This window comes from Podarcis filfolensis (assembly GCF_964270895.1).
Source record: "Podarcis filfolensis genome assembly, chromosome: 13".
Taxonomy (NCBI): Eukaryota; Metazoa; Chordata; class Lepidosauria; order Squamata; family Lacertidae; genus Podarcis; species Podarcis filfolensis.
Genome location: NC_139615.1, coordinates 21,494,683 through 21,517,347, shown reverse-complemented (window position 1 = coordinate 21,517,347; position 22,665 = coordinate 21,494,683). Strand labels below are relative to the sequence as shown.

The 22,665-nt window shown below is 42.4% G+C and overlaps 2 protein-coding genes across 2 annotated transcripts; both read right to left on the bottom strand.

Annotated features, from left to right (window-relative positions):
* Positions 1–640: 640 nt before the first annotated feature.
* On the bottom strand, positions 641–8,915 carry LOC310747377 (vomeronasal type-2 receptor 26-like; the record flags this gene model as incomplete). The annotated part of the gene is made up of 5 exons (XM_083581740.1): positions 641–1,489; positions 2,852–3,073; positions 4,265–4,963; positions 7,037–7,328; positions 8,704–8,915. The coding sequence occupies 5 exons, from the start codon at positions 8,913–8,915 to the stop codon at positions 641–643; spliced, it is 2,274 nt and encodes a 757-aa protein (XP_083437866.1).
* A 6,428-nt stretch (positions 8,916–15,343) lies between these two features.
* Positions 15,344–22,012, bottom strand: LOC310747376 (vomeronasal type-2 receptor 26-like; the record flags this gene model as incomplete). Its single annotated transcript, XM_083581739.1, has 4 exons — positions 15,344–16,245; positions 16,663–16,789; positions 18,837–19,064; positions 21,176–22,012. 4 exons carry the CDS (start codon positions 22,010–22,012, stop codon positions 15,344–15,346), a joined length of 2,094 nt encoding a protein of 697 aa, XP_083437865.1.
* Positions 22,013–22,665: the final 653 nt, after the last annotated feature.

Genomic DNA, 22,665 nt, shown 5'->3' with positions numbered 1-22,665 from the left:
GAAGGAATGGAATGTGACCTTGTCCCATCTAGATAAGCACTGCAAAGAACTGAACAATGGAGGATTGTTTCTACCAGCACAACAGGTCTGAAACACCAATGTATATGAAGGACTACACACATGAAATGGATTTTTTTATTTAAAAGATGTAAAAAAGGCACTGTTTGTAAGGTGAAAAAATAATGTGGCCAGCTGGAAGAATGGACTAAGAACAAGTGAAGGATCAATTGGACATTAAATAAGAGATGATGCGGCTAAGGGAGGAAATGTTTGACATATGCTTGCAACAGGAGCAGGAAACCTGATTTTGAGAAATTGTATTAAATTAAAGTAATTTGGTTTGATTTATAATAATTTGGAATTTTTTTAAAAAAAAAAGTCTTAATAAATTTCACAACAGCCTTCTTTTTTCCTTTCATTGTATGTATATATGTTTACATTTAAGCTGTGCCAACTCCCCATATACGTACATGCATACTTTTCATACAATGTTTTCGACAGTGACAGGATCGTGGGCGACTTTCAAACTCTCAGATGTAATTTGATTCATTATATATCTTAGCTAATTTTTTATTTTATTTTTTGCTGTGGAAACACCACTTAACAGCAAACAACAAAAAGACTCAGAAATATGCATTCTTCAAGGTTTCCTTCTTATTAGCTGTTCCCGGTTGTTCAGCTCAGGTCTCAGCAAAATAATGTAACATTTGGGGGAAAAGATGCAACCCAGCAACCCAGCACTGGAGGCTAAGATAGAAAAGATCTCCACTGCTACCATGTACTTCCCCTTAGTGCTCAGGTAGGATGGAATAAAGGATAACCAAACACTGCAAAAAAGTAACATACTGAAAGTGATAAACTTGGCTTCGTTGAAACTGTCAGGCAACCTTCTGGCAAGGAAAGCCACAGTAAAGCTCACAAAGGCCAGGAGCCCCATGTAGCCCAGAACACAGTAAAACATAGTCACCGATCCCTCATTACATTCTAGTACAATTTGTTCAGTCAATGAGTGCATGTCAACATCTGGGAATGGAGGATTGGCTACCAGCCACATGATGCAGAGTCCTACTTGAACAAAGCAGCAGGAAAACACAATGGTGTTTGCCAGTCCTTTCCCCACCCATTTCCTCATCCTGGATCCTGGTTTGGTGGCCAGGAAAGCCAGAACTACTGTGATGGTTTTTGCCAACACACAAGAAACAGCCACTGAGAAGATGATGCCAAAAGCAGTTTGCCGGAAGAAACATGTCACAATGTGAGGCTTGCCAATAAATAGCAGAGCACTCAGGAAACAGAGCAGAAGTGAAACGAGAAGGGTGTAGGTGAGGTTCCGGTTGTTGGCTTTGACAATGGGAGTATCCTTCCACTTCACAAATATTCCCAGCACCAAAGCTGTGATCAAAAAAAGGCAAAGAGCAAAAGAGCCTAAGATGATCCCCAAAGGTTCTCCAAAAGTCAAGTAGCTGATGCACTTGGGAATGCATAGATCCTGATTTTTATTTGGAAAAGTTTCATCTGTGCATTCATAACAGTCGCTCAGGTCTGAAAAATAAAGGTGTGCTCTCACTCTCAGATATGTGTACTAAATTTATTCAACACGTCATAGCATCTCCTCTTGCGTAGATACAAGGGATATATTTTGTCATTTGTATTCCACCTTTCAATTTAAAAAATGTTAAGACAGATACAAGCAAAACATGGGAAACAATTAATTAGCTGCTTATCGAAATGAACATTACCATTTTGCACTTTGAGTTTGATATTTCAATTAAAGTATTTGAAGACTTTTAAAAAATGATAGCTTTTGCAAATGGCAATGACTCATCATTTTACTGATGGTGTTCAAAGCAAAACTCAAAAGTAAAACTGAACATGCAACACTGAACAGAGGTGCCTCCCACATTACCCAACATCCCTCTTTTTGATGTCAACTTACCAATGAGTCTCAGCAACCATTCAAAATGGCTTAGAAAAAAACAAGGGATTAATTCTTTGACCTGAATCTAAATTGAAATGGTTTTGAACTTTTCGTACAGCTGGACAGGATCTTAATTTCATATTGTACTCTGTCCTCAAATAACACCAGAATTATATTTTTCTTTAAATTTCCATCCAGACCTACCAAATCATTCTATTAAACAAAGATTTGTATGGAACTTGTAAATTAGGGCAGCCATACGTCTGGGTTTTCCCTATGTATGGCAACCCAATGTAAATACCAAAGAAAAGCAACGCCACAATTCATGTTTTGCCAAATTACAATCATTCTAGGTAGAGTGTATTTCTTACCTTCACGGTCTGAAATCTTCCCTTCTGGACATGGAATGCAATCATAGCAGCAAAATGGTTTCCCCTCCCTCACTTTCTTGCTAAAACCAGGATGGCAGCTGTCAGTACAAACTGAGAGTGGACGAGTCTAAGAAGGCAAATGAAAGAGAATAGCAGTTTTGAAAACAATGCACTTTTGGAAGTCCAGAAAAGATTGATAAGTTCTGAAAAGGTACTAATGCACTATTTCTTTGATTATATTGCAATGCAGCTTTTCAGTGAAATGAATCTCAAAGTGCCTTACAATCAATAAATAATAACAACATGATAGAACTTAATAGAACACCACCAATGCAGAATAAATCATGTAGAATAATTATTAATATCATCATTGAAACCATCATGGTTATCACAAGTTGCTGGAGGCTGGGGAATTATAAATTGTTACTTCAGAGATAAACGAAACCCAGAAAACTCCCAAGAAATTCACATTTCACAGGAGGGCAGCAGCCATATAGGGATCAAAGCTCAGTTCCTCAACTCAGTTCCTTAACAGCTCAGTTCCTCAACAGCAGCAATTTACCTGGTTAAACCAGCTGTGCCAAATTATGACATCCTCATTGATAGTGAACACTTGGTCTGAAAGAGCCTCAGGATCTAACTGGCCAATTTTCTGTTTAGTTTGGTTTGACGAAAAAATCCAGTTGATGACATCAAATCCAGCCATTAGCTCCCCATTTTTGTCAAAGGAAATTGTGTCCCCAGCACTGTTGTTAAATGAGACAGTTCTCAGGGAATGATGGACCTAAATTGAAAAGGGAAAGGGTAGATTGGGAGAAATGCTGTTACGTATCTTAATTGCAAATTCATACACGATTATCTAAGACTATGTCCAGGGGCAGACTGTAGTAATATGGCACCCTGGGCAAGGACAAAATTTGGTGCCCCCAAAATATTTCTTGTTTTAACAACAATTGATTTTTCTTCATTATTTTTTTGTGCCCCCATCGGCTTGCTGCTGTGTGTGGGAACCGCCTGCACTGCCCTAATTCCAGTGCTACTATGTCCTTTTGAACTAAGTAAAATTGGCCTCTCTATGTATAGTTTTGATCGTCTCATACCTAAGTGATCACTGTGCTCTGTTTGGAATTGAGCTTCTGCTCCTAGTTAAGGTTTTCTCATAGTCTTCTATTAGAAGCAGCTCTGAAGTAGTGAACCCAACAAAACTAGGGGTTCGATCCTATGGATGGTTTATTTATTTATCACTTTAGGCTGAAAGGCAACATGGACCAATGTGTGATGGAAGAGCTCAGGTATCTCAATGCTTATTGACTCTGAGGTAGCATAAGGAATGGCAATCACACTCACTAGAGAGGTGCAGAAACTAAGTTCCATTGAGTTCCTGCTGAAAAAAAGCCCTGTGCAGACATATATACTGTACAGACAAATAATTTAATTGTAGAGAGTGGAAGGAAGGTGAAAATGTGAACACTGATACAGTTTGGGGAGACATTTAGTACATGGATGAAGGTGTAGTTTCACTCCCAAAAAGTGTGCACTGCCATATGAGGATGTTAAGCATTTTGTTTTTATTATTACATTTATACTCCACCCTTCCTCCCAAAGGAGCCCAAGTTGGCAAAGACTTCCTACATTACCTGCCAGTGGCGTAGCGTGGGTTGTCAGCACCCGGGGCAAGGCAAGTAATTTGCACCCCTAACCCGTGGATTTGCGCCCCCTAACCTGTGGATTTGCGCCCCCTAACCCTAACCCCCAGATGTTGCGCCCGGTGCGGCCGGCCCCCCCTGCACCCCCCACGCTACGCCACTGTTACCTGCCATGGATGTAGATTCTGAAGCTTCAGTCTCCCTCCATTCAACAACCCCATGTATTTGAGTCTAGACAAGGCCATGGCATGCAAAGCATGGGCCACAGCATAGATAGCATTGTAGATGCTGTAGCTGTGGCCAATCATACTCATTTCAAAAAATGGTGCCGTAAGGCTCCCTAGCTTCTCTTCCTCAGTGCAAATGTCCCCTTCCACCACATCCATATCTTGATGCAGAAACACACAGCCGAAGGCATTTTGCCAGAAGTCCCTGATGAAACCATCTCCTGCCGTGTTAGAGGGTTTTCTGCTCTCAACAAATTGGTGAAAACGTGGGAGATCACTGGAGTGAATTTGTAAGGATATGGCTCCAGGGAAAATTTGCATATCCCAATCCTTCTGAAAAACAAATGAAGTGAGCTCCACTTGGGCTGTTCTAATCCACACTTTGCCTTTTGGATAATCTGACACCTGCTTTTCTTCTGATAAAAATGGGAAAAATCTAAAAAATGCCATGGAATAAGACGGTCCATATGCCAGCATAGCACTGGCTTTGCTGGCCATCACCTTGGCATAAGTTTTTTCCCCTTCGTCAAACATCTCTTTAATGTTGGGGACAAAAGTTAGTGTGGGGATTCTTACTATGAAATCAAAACAGATGCCATTCTGGGAAAACATTGGAACCACAGTTTGCACAAATCTTTCTCCTTCAGTAGTATCCATGACAACAACCCCAACCCATGTCCATTTGAAATGCAAAAGCAAAGACAGAATCCCCTCATACTGAATGGTTTCCTTCGGAATCATCTGATAGAATGGAAGGCCTGGTGTTTTATCATTCATCACCGGGGCAGGGCTATATACTAGCTAAAAGAAGATTTAAGAGAGAAGGAAATGAAGATAAAATAACTATACGTAAAGGTAAAGGTAAACAACTCTGGGGTTGCAGAGTTCATCTCACTTTACAGGCAGAGCGAGCCGGCATTTATGCACAGACATTTTTTTCAAGTCATGTGGCCAGCATGACTAAGCCGCTTCTGGCGAAACCAGAGCTGCGCATGGAAACGCCGTTTACCTTCTCACCGGAGCGGTACTTATTCATCTACTTGAACTTTGGGGCGTGCTTTCGAACTGCTAGGTTAGCAGGACCTGGGACCGAGCAACAGGAGCTCACCCCGTCGTGGGGATTCGAACCGCCGACCTTCCAATCAGCAAGCCCTAGGGTCAGTGGTTTAGACCACAGCGCCACACGCATCCCTCTGTGAACCACCCTACTATACAATTTCCATGGGCCTTTCCAGTATTCTGAGGCATTTGCTTTCTTTATAACAGCAATCATTATAATTGTTGTTGTTTGCATTTATCAGTCACGTTATACAATAATAAATCTCAAAGTGATTTGCACAGAAAAAATATGTCACATAAAAGAAATTTAATACATAACAATTTAAGTTAATAAACAATACAATACAATGCTTAAAATGTTCATCTAGTAACATATTAACAAGTACAAGTCCTACCCACCCTACTTAAATGTAAGCACTTGAACAAAACCAAGAATAAAGTATTTGTATACAGTCATACCTCACGTTTGCTTCAGGTTGAGCATTTTCAGGTTGCGTCCCGCGGCGATCCGGAAGTACCAGAAAGGGTTACTTCCGGGTTTCACCGCTCGTGCATGTGCAGACGCACAAAATGACGTCACATGCATGTGCAGAAGCGGTGAATTGCGACCCACACATTCTGCTCAAGTTGCGAACGGGCCTCCAGAACAGATCCCTTTCGCAACCAGAGGTACCACTGTATGTATTTGTTCTTGTCTTTTTCAGATTGGGAGTATATAAATATCCTATATTGTTAAAATGGGAAAAAATAATATAAAAAGAATTACGAAAAAAAATAAAAGGTAACCACTACTACCATTGGAGGCAACATTAATTAACCAAATCCCAAGGTAAGGAAAGTGGTCTTGAAGACTGAAGGCATGGTGCTAGGCAGGTCACACTAAAGACAGTATTCCCTACATATGATTTCACCACTGAAAAATCACATTCTCATAGGGCTCCACACTTCTATCAGGTGGGGAACACATAAGAGAGTGAAGACCACTAGGTCCAATTTTGCAAGACAACCGCCATATTGCCAGCAAACCTTTGAAATACCCCCTTCAATTATAGGCCAATTAGCCTGCTCTCAATAATTGGGAAGCTGTATGCCCGATTCCTCAGTAGCAAACTGACAACTTTTCTAAATGAACATAATATACTATCTGAAGCCCAGGCAGCCTTTGGTGAGAACCATTCAACATCAGACCACTGTCTAATGCTGTCCTTCCTAGCCTAGAAGTATAACAAAATACCTCTGCTCCATATATTTATCTCTAAGGGAAGTATTGGAATGGGGATTACCCAGCTCATAATGCCAATACATTAAACATTTATTTCTTCCATCATTATGTGTATATATTGCCTCCAGCACTGGAAGCAGTATGCCTCTGGATACTAGTTGCTGAGGATCATGTTCATTCATTAACAGCTACATTACTCTTAAGAATCAGAGATAGATTCTGGCTGGATCTTTTGTTCTGACGCATTAGCTACTTAAACATATAAGGGAAAGGTCAGCTCTAATCTATCATTTTACAATGTGAACAAGGTGAGGTGGTAAGTATTCTGATCATTTTTTCAAAAAAGTCACCAACATAATCATAGTCTAAATTCACAACAATTTTTCTTCCTCTCCATTGTGAAAGTACAAGTGTCATTGACTTAACATATGGCATTCAAATATATATTGAGTACATAAAATGCACCTATTTCTATTGTCAAACATGACGTGTAATCTGCAAGGATTGTGCATGTGTGCAGAAGTGTTACAGTTCTATGATAGCCTTTTACATATATTGACATGTACACAAAAATATACCCATAAACATCTTACCTGGGGCATCTTGTAGATATCCAAGATATTTGCCACATGAAGGGAGTTTTCAGAGTCCAATCCCCCAATGACAGCTATTAGGTTATTCTGGGTGTCACATACATAGTTAGGGAAAAATCTCTCCAATGTGGACATGAGTAACATTGTGGCATGATAGGTCCTCATTGCAGTAAAATGACTGTCATAGATGTCGAATCCCAAAGTGACATTGGGTAAGAGCTGAAGGTTTTCATTGATCTCCTTTATTGCAAATTCCAAGGCCAAGATATGCTGGTAATTTTTAGGTACTACTCTAGAACAAGAGTTATATTCTGTATAAGAAGGATATCTCACATTCATCACTTATTCTATATCAGTGTATCAGTGCCCTTTAATTTGGTAGTGTGTGCTATGCATATACAGTTCTACCTGATTACATTCCCTTACTACTGACTTAAGAATAAAAATAACAACACATGCTGAATGAAGCAAGCTGCTACAATAAATGATTTATTGAACAACTCTGTTAAAGAGGAGGTTGCCTTCCTTTTATATGCTTTTCAGCAATTCCACATCTATTCCAGCAATTACACATCTATAGGCATCTTCACTTAGTTAACAAGTCAGGTTGCTCTATAAACATGGCAAAACAAATTATTTCTCCACCATTCCTCCTCTGCCCAGTCCCTGACATGAAGACAACTGTTGTGGGCCTAATTTATTATAATGTGATGTACAAAAAATAATACTTGAAGATAATAGATACAATACCATGACAGTATGTAGAATTTCACATTTTGATGAACACTGATAGTATCAGTTGCTTAATATCATCAGTGATGGAAATTTGGAATTCTGGATAATGTCTTGATAATTTACCAATGTAGAGAACGCTTTACTGTAATCTACCGGTATATGATTCAAAATAGCTTGGATTCCCTCACACATAAACAATGTTTCTAACTATATTTCTAATTATGTTCTAATCCTACAGTATGTACATTCATATGAATAACCTTCTTATTATATACTATTAACAATTACCATCCATTTCTATGTGTGGCAATGGTCAATTACAGATGCTTAAAGATTCTTATGATATAAATCAGACTAAAGAAACAAACTACTTGTGTGTGAAGCAATATCAGAAGGGATGTGGACTTAGAATGAAGCTGAGAGAGAAAAATGTGAGCTTGAATACAGTAATTTTAGAGACGTTTGCTGTGAAGTAGTAACTGATCATAGTTTTTGGTCGGGTGGGAGCTTAAATTGATTCTAGTACTGCCTCCCCCATCCATGATAAGAAGCAGATATTTTCTTCAAGCATAAATGTTAAGGTCAATTGAGAGAGAAGACATTCATGGTCAGGATTTCCTTTGGTATTTAAGTAGTTAATAGGAGACAAAGTGAAAAGGACAGATTCAGATCACTGAAGGTCTGCACTGTGTTATGATCCAAGGTTTTCAATATGCACTCAGACATGAAACTCTCTGGGTGATTTTGGGCCACTCACAATCTCTCAGCCAAACACACAGGGTTGCTGTGATAATAAAAGGGGGAGGTAAAGAATCACATTGAGCTCCTTGGAGAAGTAAGTAAGTAAGTAACGTTCATAGGACTGATCTCATCATACCATGACACTTCTTATTCTGCACAAATGAAGAAAAAATAAAAATAAAAAATCTTACATCAACTCTTCAGCTGATACTGGAGGTGGTATTTCAGTGAATGATATGGAGCTGGACATGATGAAACTTTGAGAGGCAATGACACCAATGATGAGGTCTCCTTTCTGATGGTATTTGTGCAGTGGACTGTGTGGATACTGGACCCTGCATTTAACGGGAGCCTTGCATGCCATATGAGGAAGCCAAATGAGCAGCAACACCACAAGGACCATCATTCTCAGCACATGTGCAAATACTCATTCTATATGCATTGTCTTGTTTCCATCTACAGCAATGCCACATGTTACCATTATTACAATGGCCTGATAAACCCCAGAAATCTAAATCTCAGAGTACAATGTACATCCATTCTTAATCACTAGACCTGTCTCTGAATGCTAGGTAATTTTATTTTACATTTATTAGGCTGTGTTACTAGTGGAAACTACAGCTCCCCAAGGGTTTTTGAAAGACAACAAAAATAATTATAGGTCATTAACTGCAGGGTATGATAATCATCAAATTAAAGTTAGAGCCATTCTGGTGATTTTCAGGGAGGAGGGGGGATGTTTCCGACATCAGAACAAAAGCTTTCATTTTTATACTTGACAGGGTGTTGAAAGACGCTTGGGGTTTGAATGACCCGCTCAAGAGTAAAGGATACCAAAATTACTTGAATTAACATCTGATAATAAGATAGGCCTGCTTTTGAATTTGAGTCTGACTATATGAATGCTTTGAACCCTTGCTTGACAGTTAAGCATTGCAACACCCCCCTCCTCAGTAGTAAATAGTAATATCACTGACATCCTCCCCAATTTGGTTCAATACACAAATTTATCCATCATTTAATAATGATGGCCCTCATGCTCAGAGTGTTAGCATGAGATGGTGAGCATGCTGTCTTATTGATCAGTAAAGCAGATGTCCAAATCTAGTTGCTCTGTATGTGCATGAACTGGATGCATTGTATATTCATGTAGGGGGTTTGGATTTGATATCCCGCCTTTCACTCCCTTTAAGGAGTCTCAAAGCGGCTAACATTCTCCTTTCCCTTCCTCCCCCACAACAAACACTCTGTGAGGTGAGTGGGGCTGAGAGACTTCAGAGAAGTGTGACTGGCCCAAGGTCACCCAGCAGCTGCATGTGGAGGAGCGGAGACGCGAACCCGGTTCCCCAGATTACGAGACTACCGCTCTTAACCACTGCACCACACTGGCTGTACAAAGCAACAATAATCTACAGTGTTAAGTGTGTACTCTCAAAGCATCCTTCTACTTCACTGGGCATGTGAACAGCCACATTATAGAGGGATTGAGAGAAAAATCTCCCTCAAAGCTAAGCGAGCCTTGGGCTTGTGAACACAACATGTGCTCTCACGTCCTATTGCCCAGTGTTCACCAAAGAGCAGCCCAAGGATACTACAGGCTGTGGAAGATAACTCAAGAGTGCTCTTAACCCAATCATGCTTTAGGGTTTCTGCCAATTATTAAATTCCCTTACCTACCCACACTGAATGACAAGATCAAATAAGTATACATATGATCAGAAAATCAAAGCACCATATGATGTGGAGTAGCCAAAAATGAGGAGTCTCAATGACCAATCAGGAGCTCACCAAATGTTCCTACTAAGCCCCTGCTCAGAATTCCTCACCTGTCATCAAACTCTGCCATGCAAAAAAAAGAAAAGAAAGAAAAATAATTCCATACTGTAGAGCAGGGGTGGCCAACTCTCAAGAGACTGCAATCTACTTTCAGAATCAAAAGCTGTCAGTGATCTACCCCTGTTTTTTGGGGGGGCAGCTCAAAGTTGTTGTTGAGCTTTTTTTAGGGAAGGGGGGGAATCCTTTCTCAGGTTCAGCTTTTTTTTGGGGGGGGGATAAAGTTACTCACAAAAATCACTATGGATGAAAACATGTTATGTACTGAGTTGAATAGGATCCAAACTGCAGCAGTCTGATTGGTCCTAGAACAATAGGATTCAGAATGCAGCAGTCTGATTGGTCCTAGAACAATGCAGCAGTATGATTGGTTGGCAGGAACCACCCAATCATGCTCCAGATAGAAGTGAATCCACAACCTGGTTGGCTTACAGTAGAATTCCGGAATTAGCCAATCATGTGCAGCCCATTGTGTAAATAATGTATATAAAGCAGATACTTTGAGGGGACATTCATTCATTCCTCCTCACCACTATGAGCTGAATAAAGAGCCTGAAATCACTTTGCGACTCTGAGTATATTTCACTGGCGACGAGGGTGGGATCCCGCTGAGCTGACTGCCACACACAGCACCGCAGCACCGCCACCTGCCGCACCGCTGCCTCGCACCGTGTATCCAGGCTTCAGCTCCGGGACACAAGGAACTCAGAATGGCAACCGACAGCAGCTTCTCGCCATTCAACCCAGCATCTGGAGACTGGGAAGCATACGCCTCCCGTTTCACCTTCCTCCTAGAAGCCAAAGGGGTCACCGATGAAGAAGATGCCAAGAAGAGGGCAATATTCTTCAGCGTCTGCGGAGAGGAGACGTTTGAAATCGCCCGGGCTCTCCTTGCGCCTGAAGACGTCGCTACTATTCCATACAAAACAATAATGGAACAGCTGAAGGGGCACTTTTCGCCACAGCCCTCAGTGGTGGCTTGTCGAAATGCCTTCTACGCAAAGCGGCAAGCCCCTGGGGAAACCATAACTGGGTTTGTGACCTCTCTCCGCCAAGCTGCCCGGTTCTGCAACTTCTCAGAGCTGGAGAACATGCTTCGTGACCGCCTCGTCGGTGGCCTGAAGGATGAGAAGCTGCAACGACGCCTCTACACTAAGAAGGACCTAACGTTCCAGGTCGCTCTGGAGGAGGCCCTGGCAATGGAAGCTGCCGAGAGGTCGACGCAAGAGGCACGGCCGAGCCAGCCGTCCCAACCGAGGGTCCACCACAAAGACCTCACCGACGACTCAGGATCTGACAAGGAGGAGGTGCACCGAGTACAGCAGCGCACTCAAGCAGCCCACATACCACAGCTGCCTCGACGAGAAGGAGGGAACTGCGCAAGCTGCGGGGAAAGTCACGAGAGGAGGACCTGCCGTTTCCGCAACGCAGAGTGCAGACAGTGCAGAAAATTGGGACACATCGCCCGGGTGTGTCGAGCTCGGCCCACCCGACGCCAGGCATCAGGTGACCAATCCAAGAGCCCCAGGTCCCGGGGCCCAACACACCAAGGCAACTCGACGGAGCTCACGGACTTCCAGGTATACCAGTTGCCCCACCCCAACGTAGAGAAAATTTATGTAGAGGTACAGATAGAGGGGGCCCCATGCCGCATGGAGCTTGACACGGGTTCAACTCTATCCATAATCTCGGCAAGGACCTTAAGGAAACTGTGTCCTACTGGGGGTCCCAAACTCAGGCCGGCCCCATTCACCCTCCGGGACTTCCAGAAACGTAAGGTCCCCACAATGGGGGTGGGGACCTTCAGGGTGCAATACCGAGGGCGGACGCGGCAACTGGACTTGCTTGTGGTCAAGGGCCCCTACATTAGCTTACTGGGATTGGCATGGTTTGGACCACTGGGGCTAGCCGTCACCGGGGTGAACCACACAAGCTTACAAGTGGACGTGGACGCCATATGCAAGGAATTTCCAGGGGTTTTCAATGGGAAATTGGGACAGTATACGGGCCCCCCCATTGCTCTACAGCTTGACCCCACAGTACGACCAGTCAGGCTCAAGGCCCGCCGGGTCCCATTCGCTCTGAAACCCCGTATAGACGAGGAATTGGACCGACTCGTGGAGCAAGGAGTGCTGGAGCCGGTGCCTAATGCCCCCTGGGAAACCCCAATCGTCACACCCGTCAAGCCTAATGGTTCGGTCCGCATCTGCGCAGACTACAAATGTACCATAAACAAGGCCCTCACGGCCCATGCATACCCAGTGCCAGTGGTCAGCCATGTCCTTGCCACCCTGGCTGGGTCGAAAATTTTTGGCAAGCTGGACTTGGCCCAAGCATATCAACAGCTGCCAGTAGATGAGGCCACAGCAGAGGCACAGACGATTGTGACGCACAGAGGAGCGTTCAGGGTAAAGCGGCTGCAATTCGGTGTCAGCGTGGCACCAGGCATATTCCAGAATCTAATGGACTCTCTCCTTAAAGGGATTCCTGGTGTCACCCCCTTCTTCGATGATGTGTTGATTGCCGGGCCCACACCAGAGGAGTTTGAGGACCGCCTCCGCACCGTTCTGCACCGTTTCCAGACGGCGGGTCTCAAGGTGAAGCGTGAAAAATGTCTACTAGGAGTGCCTCAGGTGGACTTTCTGGGATTTATGGTGGATGCAGAAGGGGTTCACCCGACTGGGGACAAGGTACGGGCCATTTGTGATGCCCCAGCGCCCAAGAACAAGACTGAACTTCAGGCCTTCTTGGGACTATTGAACTTTTACCATTCCTTCCTTCCCCACAAGGCGGCGGTAGCGGAGCCCCTACACAGACTCCTGGACAAGCGGGCCCCTTGGGTGTGGGGCCAGCGCCAGGAGGCCGCATTCCAGGCAGTCAAGGACTTGCTGGTCTCAAACTCGGTCTTGGCACACTTCGACGAGAGGCTGCCAGTGGTGCTAGCATGCGACGCCTCGCCCTATGGCATTGGCGCTGTCCTGGGACACCAACTCCCGGATGGAAGAGAGGTACCGGTGGCATACTTTTCCCAGACACTCAACGCAACCGAGCGGAACTACTCGCAAATCGACAAGGAGGGTCTGGCAGTCGTGAAGGGAGTAAAAAAATTCCATGATTTCTTGTACGGGCGGCCCTTCACCGTGGTGACTGACCACAAGCCGTTGCTTGGCTTGTTTGCCCCCGAAAAGCAGACCCCCCAAGTGCTGTCTCCTCGCGTCCTCAGGTGGTCAATTTTCCTTGCCAGCTACCAGTATGCACTGATTCACCGCCCTGGGAAGGCGATGGGCCATGCAGATGCCCTCAGCAGGCTACCACTACCGGAAACAGGCCCTGACCCAGCACCTGCACAAGAGGTTATGAGCCTGGAGCTGCTTCCTGACCGCCCCATTCAGGCACAAGAAGTTGCACACCATTCCAAGAAAGATAGGGTCATCTCCCGGGTCCTGGACTGGGTGTGGAGGGGATGGCCCAGCAGCAGCCCCGGGCCAGAATTCGCCGGTTACACAACCCGCAGACATGAACTGTCGGCCCACAAGGGGTGCCTGTTATGGGGAAGCAGGGTCGTTGTTCCCCAGCCCCTCCGCAAAAGGGTCCTCACAGCCCTACACGAGCCAGAACCTGAACCCCGGACCAGGGAACACCCCAGGCCGCAACGCACACGTAGGCCGCCGGCGTACCTCGAGGACTATGAATGCGACCTCCCGGGCAGGACTGGAACTTAGAGGGGAGGGGTGTTATGTACTGAGTTGAATAGGATCCAAACTGCAGCAGTCTGATTGGTCCTAGAACAATAGGATTCAGAATGCAGCAGTCTGATTGGTCCTAGAACAATGCAGCAGTATGATTGGTTGGCAGGAACCACCCAATCATGCTCCAGATAGAAGTGAATCCACAACCTGGTTGGCTTACAGTAGAATTCCGGAATTAGCCAATCATGTGCAGCCCATTGTGTAAATAATGTATATAAAGCAGATACTTTGAGGGGACATTCATTCATTCCTCCTCACCACTATGAGCTGAATAAAGAGCCTGAAATCACTTTGCGACTCTGAGTATATTTCAAAACAGCAGCACAAAGAAACCTCCATCTTCCCTTCCAGAGATCAAACAATATAGGGCAGGGCAAGAGGGCGGGGCAGGAGTCAGTTTTGATGGCGCTAAGGAAAGGGAGTCAGAGATCGACCATGATCTACCAAAAGCTCGTGGGGATCTACCAGTAGATCACGATCGACCTGTTGGACATCCCTGCTGTAGAGCAAGTGAGGATGGGTGCAGCAAAAGAGGGAGGAGGAGGGGGAAAGCTAGCTTAAACAGCAGTCTGATCTCTCCCCGCCTATTGGGCACTGCTTCCCATGTGCTCACAAATATCTCCTCCCCATGGGACACACCAACTAATGTCTTCTTCCAAGATAGAGAATTTGGGTGGCAAATCCCCTCTTCAAAAGAGCAGGAGTGGCATTGCTAAAGCTATCAAGATTTCTTATTTAATATAAAGACTCCTGAAATGCCTCACTCCTGGGATGTGAAAGCAGCATTAGTTAAGGTATAGCTCAGAACATTCAAGACCAATGGTTGAAAAGGCAAAAAATAATTGTTTCTCTTAGAATAGATTCCACTAATGGTAGAGTTTGCTATTCTATAGCTGAGAGTACCCTAAGATAATAAGTTCTATGGCTATGGTCTATAAGGAATTTACTAGTTGCATATGTCTCAGCATCAGCAAAGACTATAAACCCATCTGATTCTTTTTAAAATGTTTTGGAATTTTAAGAAGAGTTGCTGAAACACAATTTGAAGGGAAGAGCTTGAGTATGCAAACATGATGTTTTTTATTTAACAGTGTTTCAAATTAATTGTCTATGATCTATGGTCTACATTGTTGGTGAAGATTTATATAAGACAGCTAATGGGAGAGGAAATCATAAAAACTGGCGAACACACATACAGCTCTGGATAGCAGAAAATAGCAAGGATACAGATATACTGTGCACATACACTTCAACATTTTCTTAGCATTACCTGCTCTCTGTTATTCAACTCTGGTCTCAACAAAATGATGTAACATTTGGGAGAAAAAATGCATCCAAGCAAGCCGGCACTGGAAGCTAAGATACAGAAGATCTCCACAGTTACCATATATTTTCCCTTTGTACTCAAGTAGGTTGGAACAAAGGAGAACCAAACACTGCAGAATACCATCATGCTGAAAGCGATGAACTTGGCTTCATTGAAACTGTCAGGCAACTTCCTGGCAAGGAAAGCCACAGTGAAACTGGCCATAGCCAGAAAACCCATGTATCCCAAGACACAGTAAAACATAGTTGCAGAACCCTCGTTGCATTCTAGAACAATTTCTCCATAAGTTGAGTGTTTATCAACATCCGGGAATGGGGGAGAAAATGCCAACCACATAATACAAATGGTTGCTTGAATAAAGGAGCAGCAAATAACAATGGAGTTGGCTAGTCTTCTTCCCACCCATTTTCTTATTCTGGATCCTGGTTTTGTAGCAATGAAAGCCAGTACCACAGTGATGGTTTTTGCTAGCACACAAGAAACAGCCACTGTGAAGATTATACCAAAAGCACTTTGTCGGAGGAGACATGTTACCTTTTGTGGATGACCAATGAATAGCAATGCACAAAGGAAGCAGAGTAGGAGGGAGATGAGGAGAGTGTAGCTGAGATCCTGGTTGTTGGCTTTGATGATAGGAGTGTTGTGGTACTTCACAAACAATACAAGCACCAGAGCTGAAATTGAAGAAAAGGAAAGAGCAAAACCAGCTGAAAAAATCCCCATAGGTTCTTCAAAAGACAAGAAGCTTACATCCTTAGGAATACATAAATTCTTTCTCTTGTTTGGATAATTTTCATCTGTGCATTCATAGCAGTCACCCATGTCTGAAAGAGAGAAGATGTGATATTGTAATATATGCAATAAGTCTTACCCCAAGTCCACAGCTTGGACAGTTGCAAGTTTATTATATGTTTATTATTTTCATTACATTTACAAAATATCAGGGCACCTTATAACAAATGTGTTTTAAATAACAATTTTTAAAAACCTCAAAGCTGGAAGCAGATGAAATATTTAAGGGGGAGATAAACAACTGGAAAGGATAGTATTGGTTGAAATGTGGTGTAAAACCGGGGAGAAATGGTAACCCAAACATATATTGGTCATATTATTTCCATCTAGCCCATTCTTTTATAAATATTCCACCATATTTGAAACATGAAAGATAAGAAACTGTGGTGTAGATATCCATAACTGGACCACATGCAAACTGTTTGATAACTGCATGCTAAATTTCTCACCATTTTGGTCTGCAATCTTCCCTTCTGGACATGGGATGCAATCGTAGCAGCAAAATGGCTCCCCTTCCTTCACTTGCTTGCTAGAACCAGGATGGCAGCTCTCAGTACACAAAGATAGGGGTTGAACCTAATCAACATATGAAGGAATAGCAACCTTGAGAATAAGGTGAGGGGTGAAGGCCACTCCCTGCAAGGGCCTTTCCACCTGGCCTAGGGGGCAGGGCCCAGACTCACCAGCCCTACTATGTATTCTGTAGTTAACCGCCTTTGTAATGTTTTATTTTGAAATCTTTAATATAATATTTTAGTTTTCCGTAATGTTGCTTTGACTGCATACTCTATATTTGATTTTCTTCAGATTGTTTTATTTTTGTTTTATTGATTTAATATGCTGTAAACCGCGTTGAGATTTTTCTTAGAAATATAAAGCGGTATAGAAATTAAATTAAATAAATAAATAAATAAAGGGCATGGGTTCCTTCAGATTCTGACCTTTGTGGAGCAGATGTTAATGAGACTACACAAGACCCACTAATTCATGACTTCATCCTATACCTGGGGTTGTATTTGTGTGTTTTAAAGAGAATGCTTACACCTGATCCATACTTTATGTTTATATGTGCATTGACCAATTAGTTTATTTTTATATAGCAAATATCTTTTTTAAAAAAGGAAAAGAAAGCAAATTACTCTTTACATCAAGGATCTCAAACTGCTGATAGCTCAATCCTTGTGGATGTGTCTCCTGTCCTTTGGTTTTACAGACAAAAGAGATTTATGATGCTCATTCTAATTTTAGATTTACCACCCGTCATTTCAGCACCTGCCAGACTAAAGATGTTGTATATCTAATAAGATGCCTGTGCAACCTACTCTATATTGAATCATGACTGAGCAGTGTTCAAATAGGAGAGCATCATTCCCGCATTAGAAATCAGGTTATGGATGCACCACAGGTAGAGCTTTTTGTGAAACACCAGCAGAGAGACACAAGACCTTCTTTACATGGTTCTCTGGGTAATTCAGAGACAACTCGGAATGAGGAGAGATTACGTTAGATTGCTACATCAACAAGAAAATAAATTACTTTTCTTATTCAAATCCCTGTATCCTGGGGGTTTGAATATGAAATTACACTTCAATTGTTTTATTTAATTGTTCTGATTATATGGCTACTGCTATCATTCACCTTGCCAACAAAGGTCCGTATAGTAAAAGCTATGGTTTTCTCAGTAGTGATATATGGAAGTGAGAGCTGGACCATAAAGAAGGCTGATCGCTGAAGAATTGATGCTTTTGAATTATGGTGCTGGAGGAGACTCTTGAGAGTCCCATGGACTGCAAGAAGATCAACCCTGGCGTGCTCTGGTCCATGGGGTCACGAAGAGTTGGACACGACTAAACGACTAAGCAACAAATCATTCACTGCATTAAATGTTGGATTCTGTATCTTTAAATTTTCTTAATTGTACTCTCAGGATGGCCTATATAATGCCTCGGCCCTCAGTATCAGCTTTCTACACTTCTTAGTGAGTGCTGATCTTATGCTACTTGAGGTACCTGTTAGGACCATTCATATGGTATGTATTCATTATTCGTGATTGGTTATGTTTACAGGATTGTCATACTTATATTTATATTGTATGCAAATATACTGGATTTTATTTTACATCATCACCAGCTGATGAAGAATTACTATCAAAACAGTTTGCCGCCTGGAAAAACTGTACTACATTTTTGGATCATCCATTATCGCACAGGTACAGGATTGTGACTGTTGAAAGGCTTATTTGCCTCTTTCAATACTGTTGGACTATATTGTCTAATTTTGTTCGTGTTACAGTGATAGACTTTTATTTTCTGTTATTCTATTATGTATTCTCTGTTTAAGAATTGCTACGCTTGGAGCTTCTATTATCACATGATTACAGGATTGGGGCTATTGAAAGGCTTGTTTGCCTCTGTTATATTGATTGATTACTTTCTCTAATTTTGTTCATACAATATTCATTTATTTTATTATTTGTATCTCCATCATATATTCTCTGTTTAAGAATTGTGAAACAATACAGGATATATATATATATATATATATATATATATATATATATATATTGTTAGAACATTATTAGCCATGTGTTGCCTGTTATTGCTTAAAGATAGCTCAATTCTACCTTGTTAAACCAGCTGTGCCATGTTATGGCATCCTCATTGATTGTGAAGGCATGGCCTGGAGAAGCTTGAGGATCAATCCTCCCAACTTTTACTCTCTGAAAAGATTGGTTTGGGAAAAAAATCCAATTGATAATATCAAATCCAGCTATTAACTCTCCTTTCTGATCAAAAGAAACCTCATCTCCAGCACTGTTGTTAAATGAGACACTTCTGAGAAAATGATGGAGCTAGATTAGGGAGGGAAAGGAAAAAGTTTATAAAATGCTCTAGTTGTGTTTTTCAGACTAAGGACAATTATTTTGCTATTTTAATATGGAATGGGAAAGAGGATTTTAAAACCCCACACATATTCCTTACTTAGGCTGTGTTGCTCTATGCACACATATCTTAAGAAACAAATTTGATTGAAATCTATGGCACTCCATGAACTCTGTTCTCTGTAAGCATTCTTTCGGAACTTTCTGAATCTTGCTTCCCAAGCACTGAGCATAGGACTGGCAATTCTATATCATCCTTGTGTGTGTGTGGGAGAGGGACACATTTGCCCCATGCTGCTCACTCTAGAAGAGGAGAGATATCTTCCCCAGCAGGGAGGAGTGTGATACATGGTTGTGTCGATTTGGCCCTATGGTGGGGGAAGTGGAGATCAGGCTACTTAAGCAACTCCCCCATCTTCTTCGTGACAGATAGGGAGAGTGCAGTATCATATTGACCCAAACAAGGCCAAAGCCAAAGCATTTATGTCCATCTCCATCAGCAGCAGCCTCCTTCAGGCCACCTTTTTCATAGTGAGTCACATATGGGGATTCCAAGAAGAGGAGGAGCTTCAGTTGATAACTACCTGAGTACCCACCACCTGCAATCCACACTCTTTACCTACTTGTCTGCAATACTGTCCTGTAGTAATTGCCTTCCTACCCCATAACCTATTGATCTCTGGTGCCACAAGTTCTCCTGCAGACTTTCCTTTGAGAGTATGTCAGCCTTCCCAACCTCCACCTTTAACACACTCCCTTAGTTTTCACTGCAGTTCTTGTTTTCACTTCCCACCTCACCCCTTTCCCCTTGTTTGTGTTGATTTCTTTGCAAGGATTATCTCTCATAGGAGTTCATTTGCATATGCACATGCATTCTCCTTGGTATTCTCCTCTGGCTTCTCAATTGGGCCTGCTGCATGAACAATACTCAGTTAGACAGTTCTTTGTCCTGTGTGCCAATTTTACTGTCGCTTTGGCTTCTGTATTTGATTTATGTTTCTTTACAGGCTATCACCCATAAGCTGCCAAAAAGGGGTTTCTGTGGTCAAGAAAGCCCCCAAGTGGTTGCAGCCAGATCCCACCACCATCTTTGTGTTACTGGCCAAAGTAGGGGCTCTGGAAAAAGCCCGTTCCACTCATTCTGATGATGGGGCCAAGCCCAATGGATAACCCAGTGCGCAGAGGTCCACACGTAAAGCATCAAAATCTAATTTATACTGTGAACTGTTTGCTAGGGTGTCTGTTCTTGAGGGTTAGCTGTGACATCTGTATCCATCCCCTCAGCTATGGCTATGGAGACACCAGTAACTGTTTCTTTACTTTCCACACCTGCACCAGTTTCTGCAATACCCCACAGTGGTTCAGCACCCTTAGATGGGTTTGCAGTAGTTCCAGCGCCTGCCTGCAGTGAACTTAGCTGTCCATACACCCCCTTCCCCGTCCAGTGGAGACTTCACTTGTAACTATTGCAAGTGAGTGTTCTACTGCACTCACAACTAACTTGCTTTCAGTTTGGCTATGTCACTAGTTACTCCTGCCTCTTTGTCTTCTGTTACAGCACTGCCAGTGCCTAGTATGACTGCCAGGATGACACAGGTGCTCCCTCCTCTTCCTCCACAATATAACTGCATGGGTGGCTTCTGGTGCTCATGAAGAATCAGCTCCCATGGCCATCAGTGGTGGTCACCCTTTGGCAGAGGCCACAGGTAGACATGACAGCACCAGCCTGGGCATTGCCCCTTCCACCAGGGATTCTTCTCTGCCCCTGGGGGACCTCTTAATATGGGCAATGAAAGAAAATATTTGGAGGATGGGTATATTGATGGTTTTCAAGCACTTGTCCCAATTGGTTGAGAGCATTCAACATTTACCTATGAATATTCACCCCATGGTCTTTCCATGATTAAATAACAGAACAAAATCCACATTACATTCAGGGATTTTACAGGTAGTGTGAGGTTGCACTATGATTTGTGACCCTACCCTGCATTGGGATGTCAAGCATCGAGGCCATGGCTCCATGGTGTGCTATTTCACTCAAAATATTCTGCTGCGTCACAGAACAAAATAAAGTCCATTACCTGCCATGATGGTTCTTTCTGAAGCTTCAGTCCACCTCCCTCCACCATTGCTCTGTGTCTCATTCTAGATTTAGATATTTTACACAAAGCATGGGCCACGGTATAAACAGCATTGTAGATGCTATAGCTGTGGCCAGTCATACTCATTTCAAAGAAAGTTCCTGGAAGGCTTTCCAGCTTTTCTTCACCAGTACAAATATTGCCCTGGGCCTGTTCCTGAAATTGCATTGGAAAAACACAGGCAAAGGCATTCTGCCAAAATTCTGTGATAAAACCATCCCCGGCTGCACTGGAAGGGTTTCTGCTCTCAAGAAATCTGTGAAAATTCTCTAGATTATTTGAATGAATTGTTATGGTTAATGCACCTTGGAATATTTTCATATCCCAAGTCCTTTGAAAAACAAATGAAGTAACCATCAGCTGGGCTGTTGCTATCCACACTTTGCCTTTTAGTGTCGTCGTTATGAGTTCTTGTTCCGTTAGATATGGCAACCATCTAAAAAATGTGAAGGAATATGATTCCCCATTAACCACCAATGCATTGGCTGTACTTCCTAGCAATTTATCATGTATTTTTGCCCCCTCTTCCAACACATTTTTAACATCTGTGACAAAGGTTAATGTGGGAATTCTTTCTATGAAGGCAAAGCAAACACCATTCTGGGAAAACACTGGAAAAACGGTTTCCACAAATCTTTCTCCATTGCTATTGTCCATTACAATAACCCCGATCCATGTCCACCCGAAATGCAGAAGCAAAGAGAGAATTCCCTTATACTGAAGATTTTCCTTAGGGACCATCTGGTGGAAGGGAAGACCTGGGGTTTTATCATTCATCACTGGAGCAGGGCTATAAATAAGCTAAAGAGAGATTTGGAACAAAACAAGAATTAATATTTCTATAGTTTTAAGGTTTATTTATTTTATTTATTTTTAAAAAATAAATAAATCTACAGCCTTAGATCTTTGATTGATTGGATAATGGTTTGCCTGCATGCATCTGCTGTGTGAGATACCTGAAATTGAGATTGTTTGGCTGATAATTCCTATTCATTAACTCTTACATTGCTTAAGATGTCAGACCTATAGATTTGACAAGGATACATGGCTGTGTATGCACAAAATAAAGTGTTAATTTTAATCCAATATAGAGTTTTCTTGCATACACCTTTTAGGCACAAATTGCAAGGTAGGGTTGCATGGCATTCCATTCCTTCCTGGATGTGACAGCTTATCTATGCCATTTTGATTTCAGTTTTAGAACTAAATCAAATTTTGGCATGCCAACTGTTACCCTTCACTAGGAGATAAAAAGGAGAAATGAAACTGTGTTGATTCTCATGGACTTCTCATTATCTTATGTTAAGATTAAATACATGTTCACAAAAAGGACAGAAGCACAGTTTGTACTGGTAGCCATTAGAGGTTTTTTTAAAATATCATTTTGCAATTGTTAACATATTAATTACAGCTCCGACTGTGTAAATCCT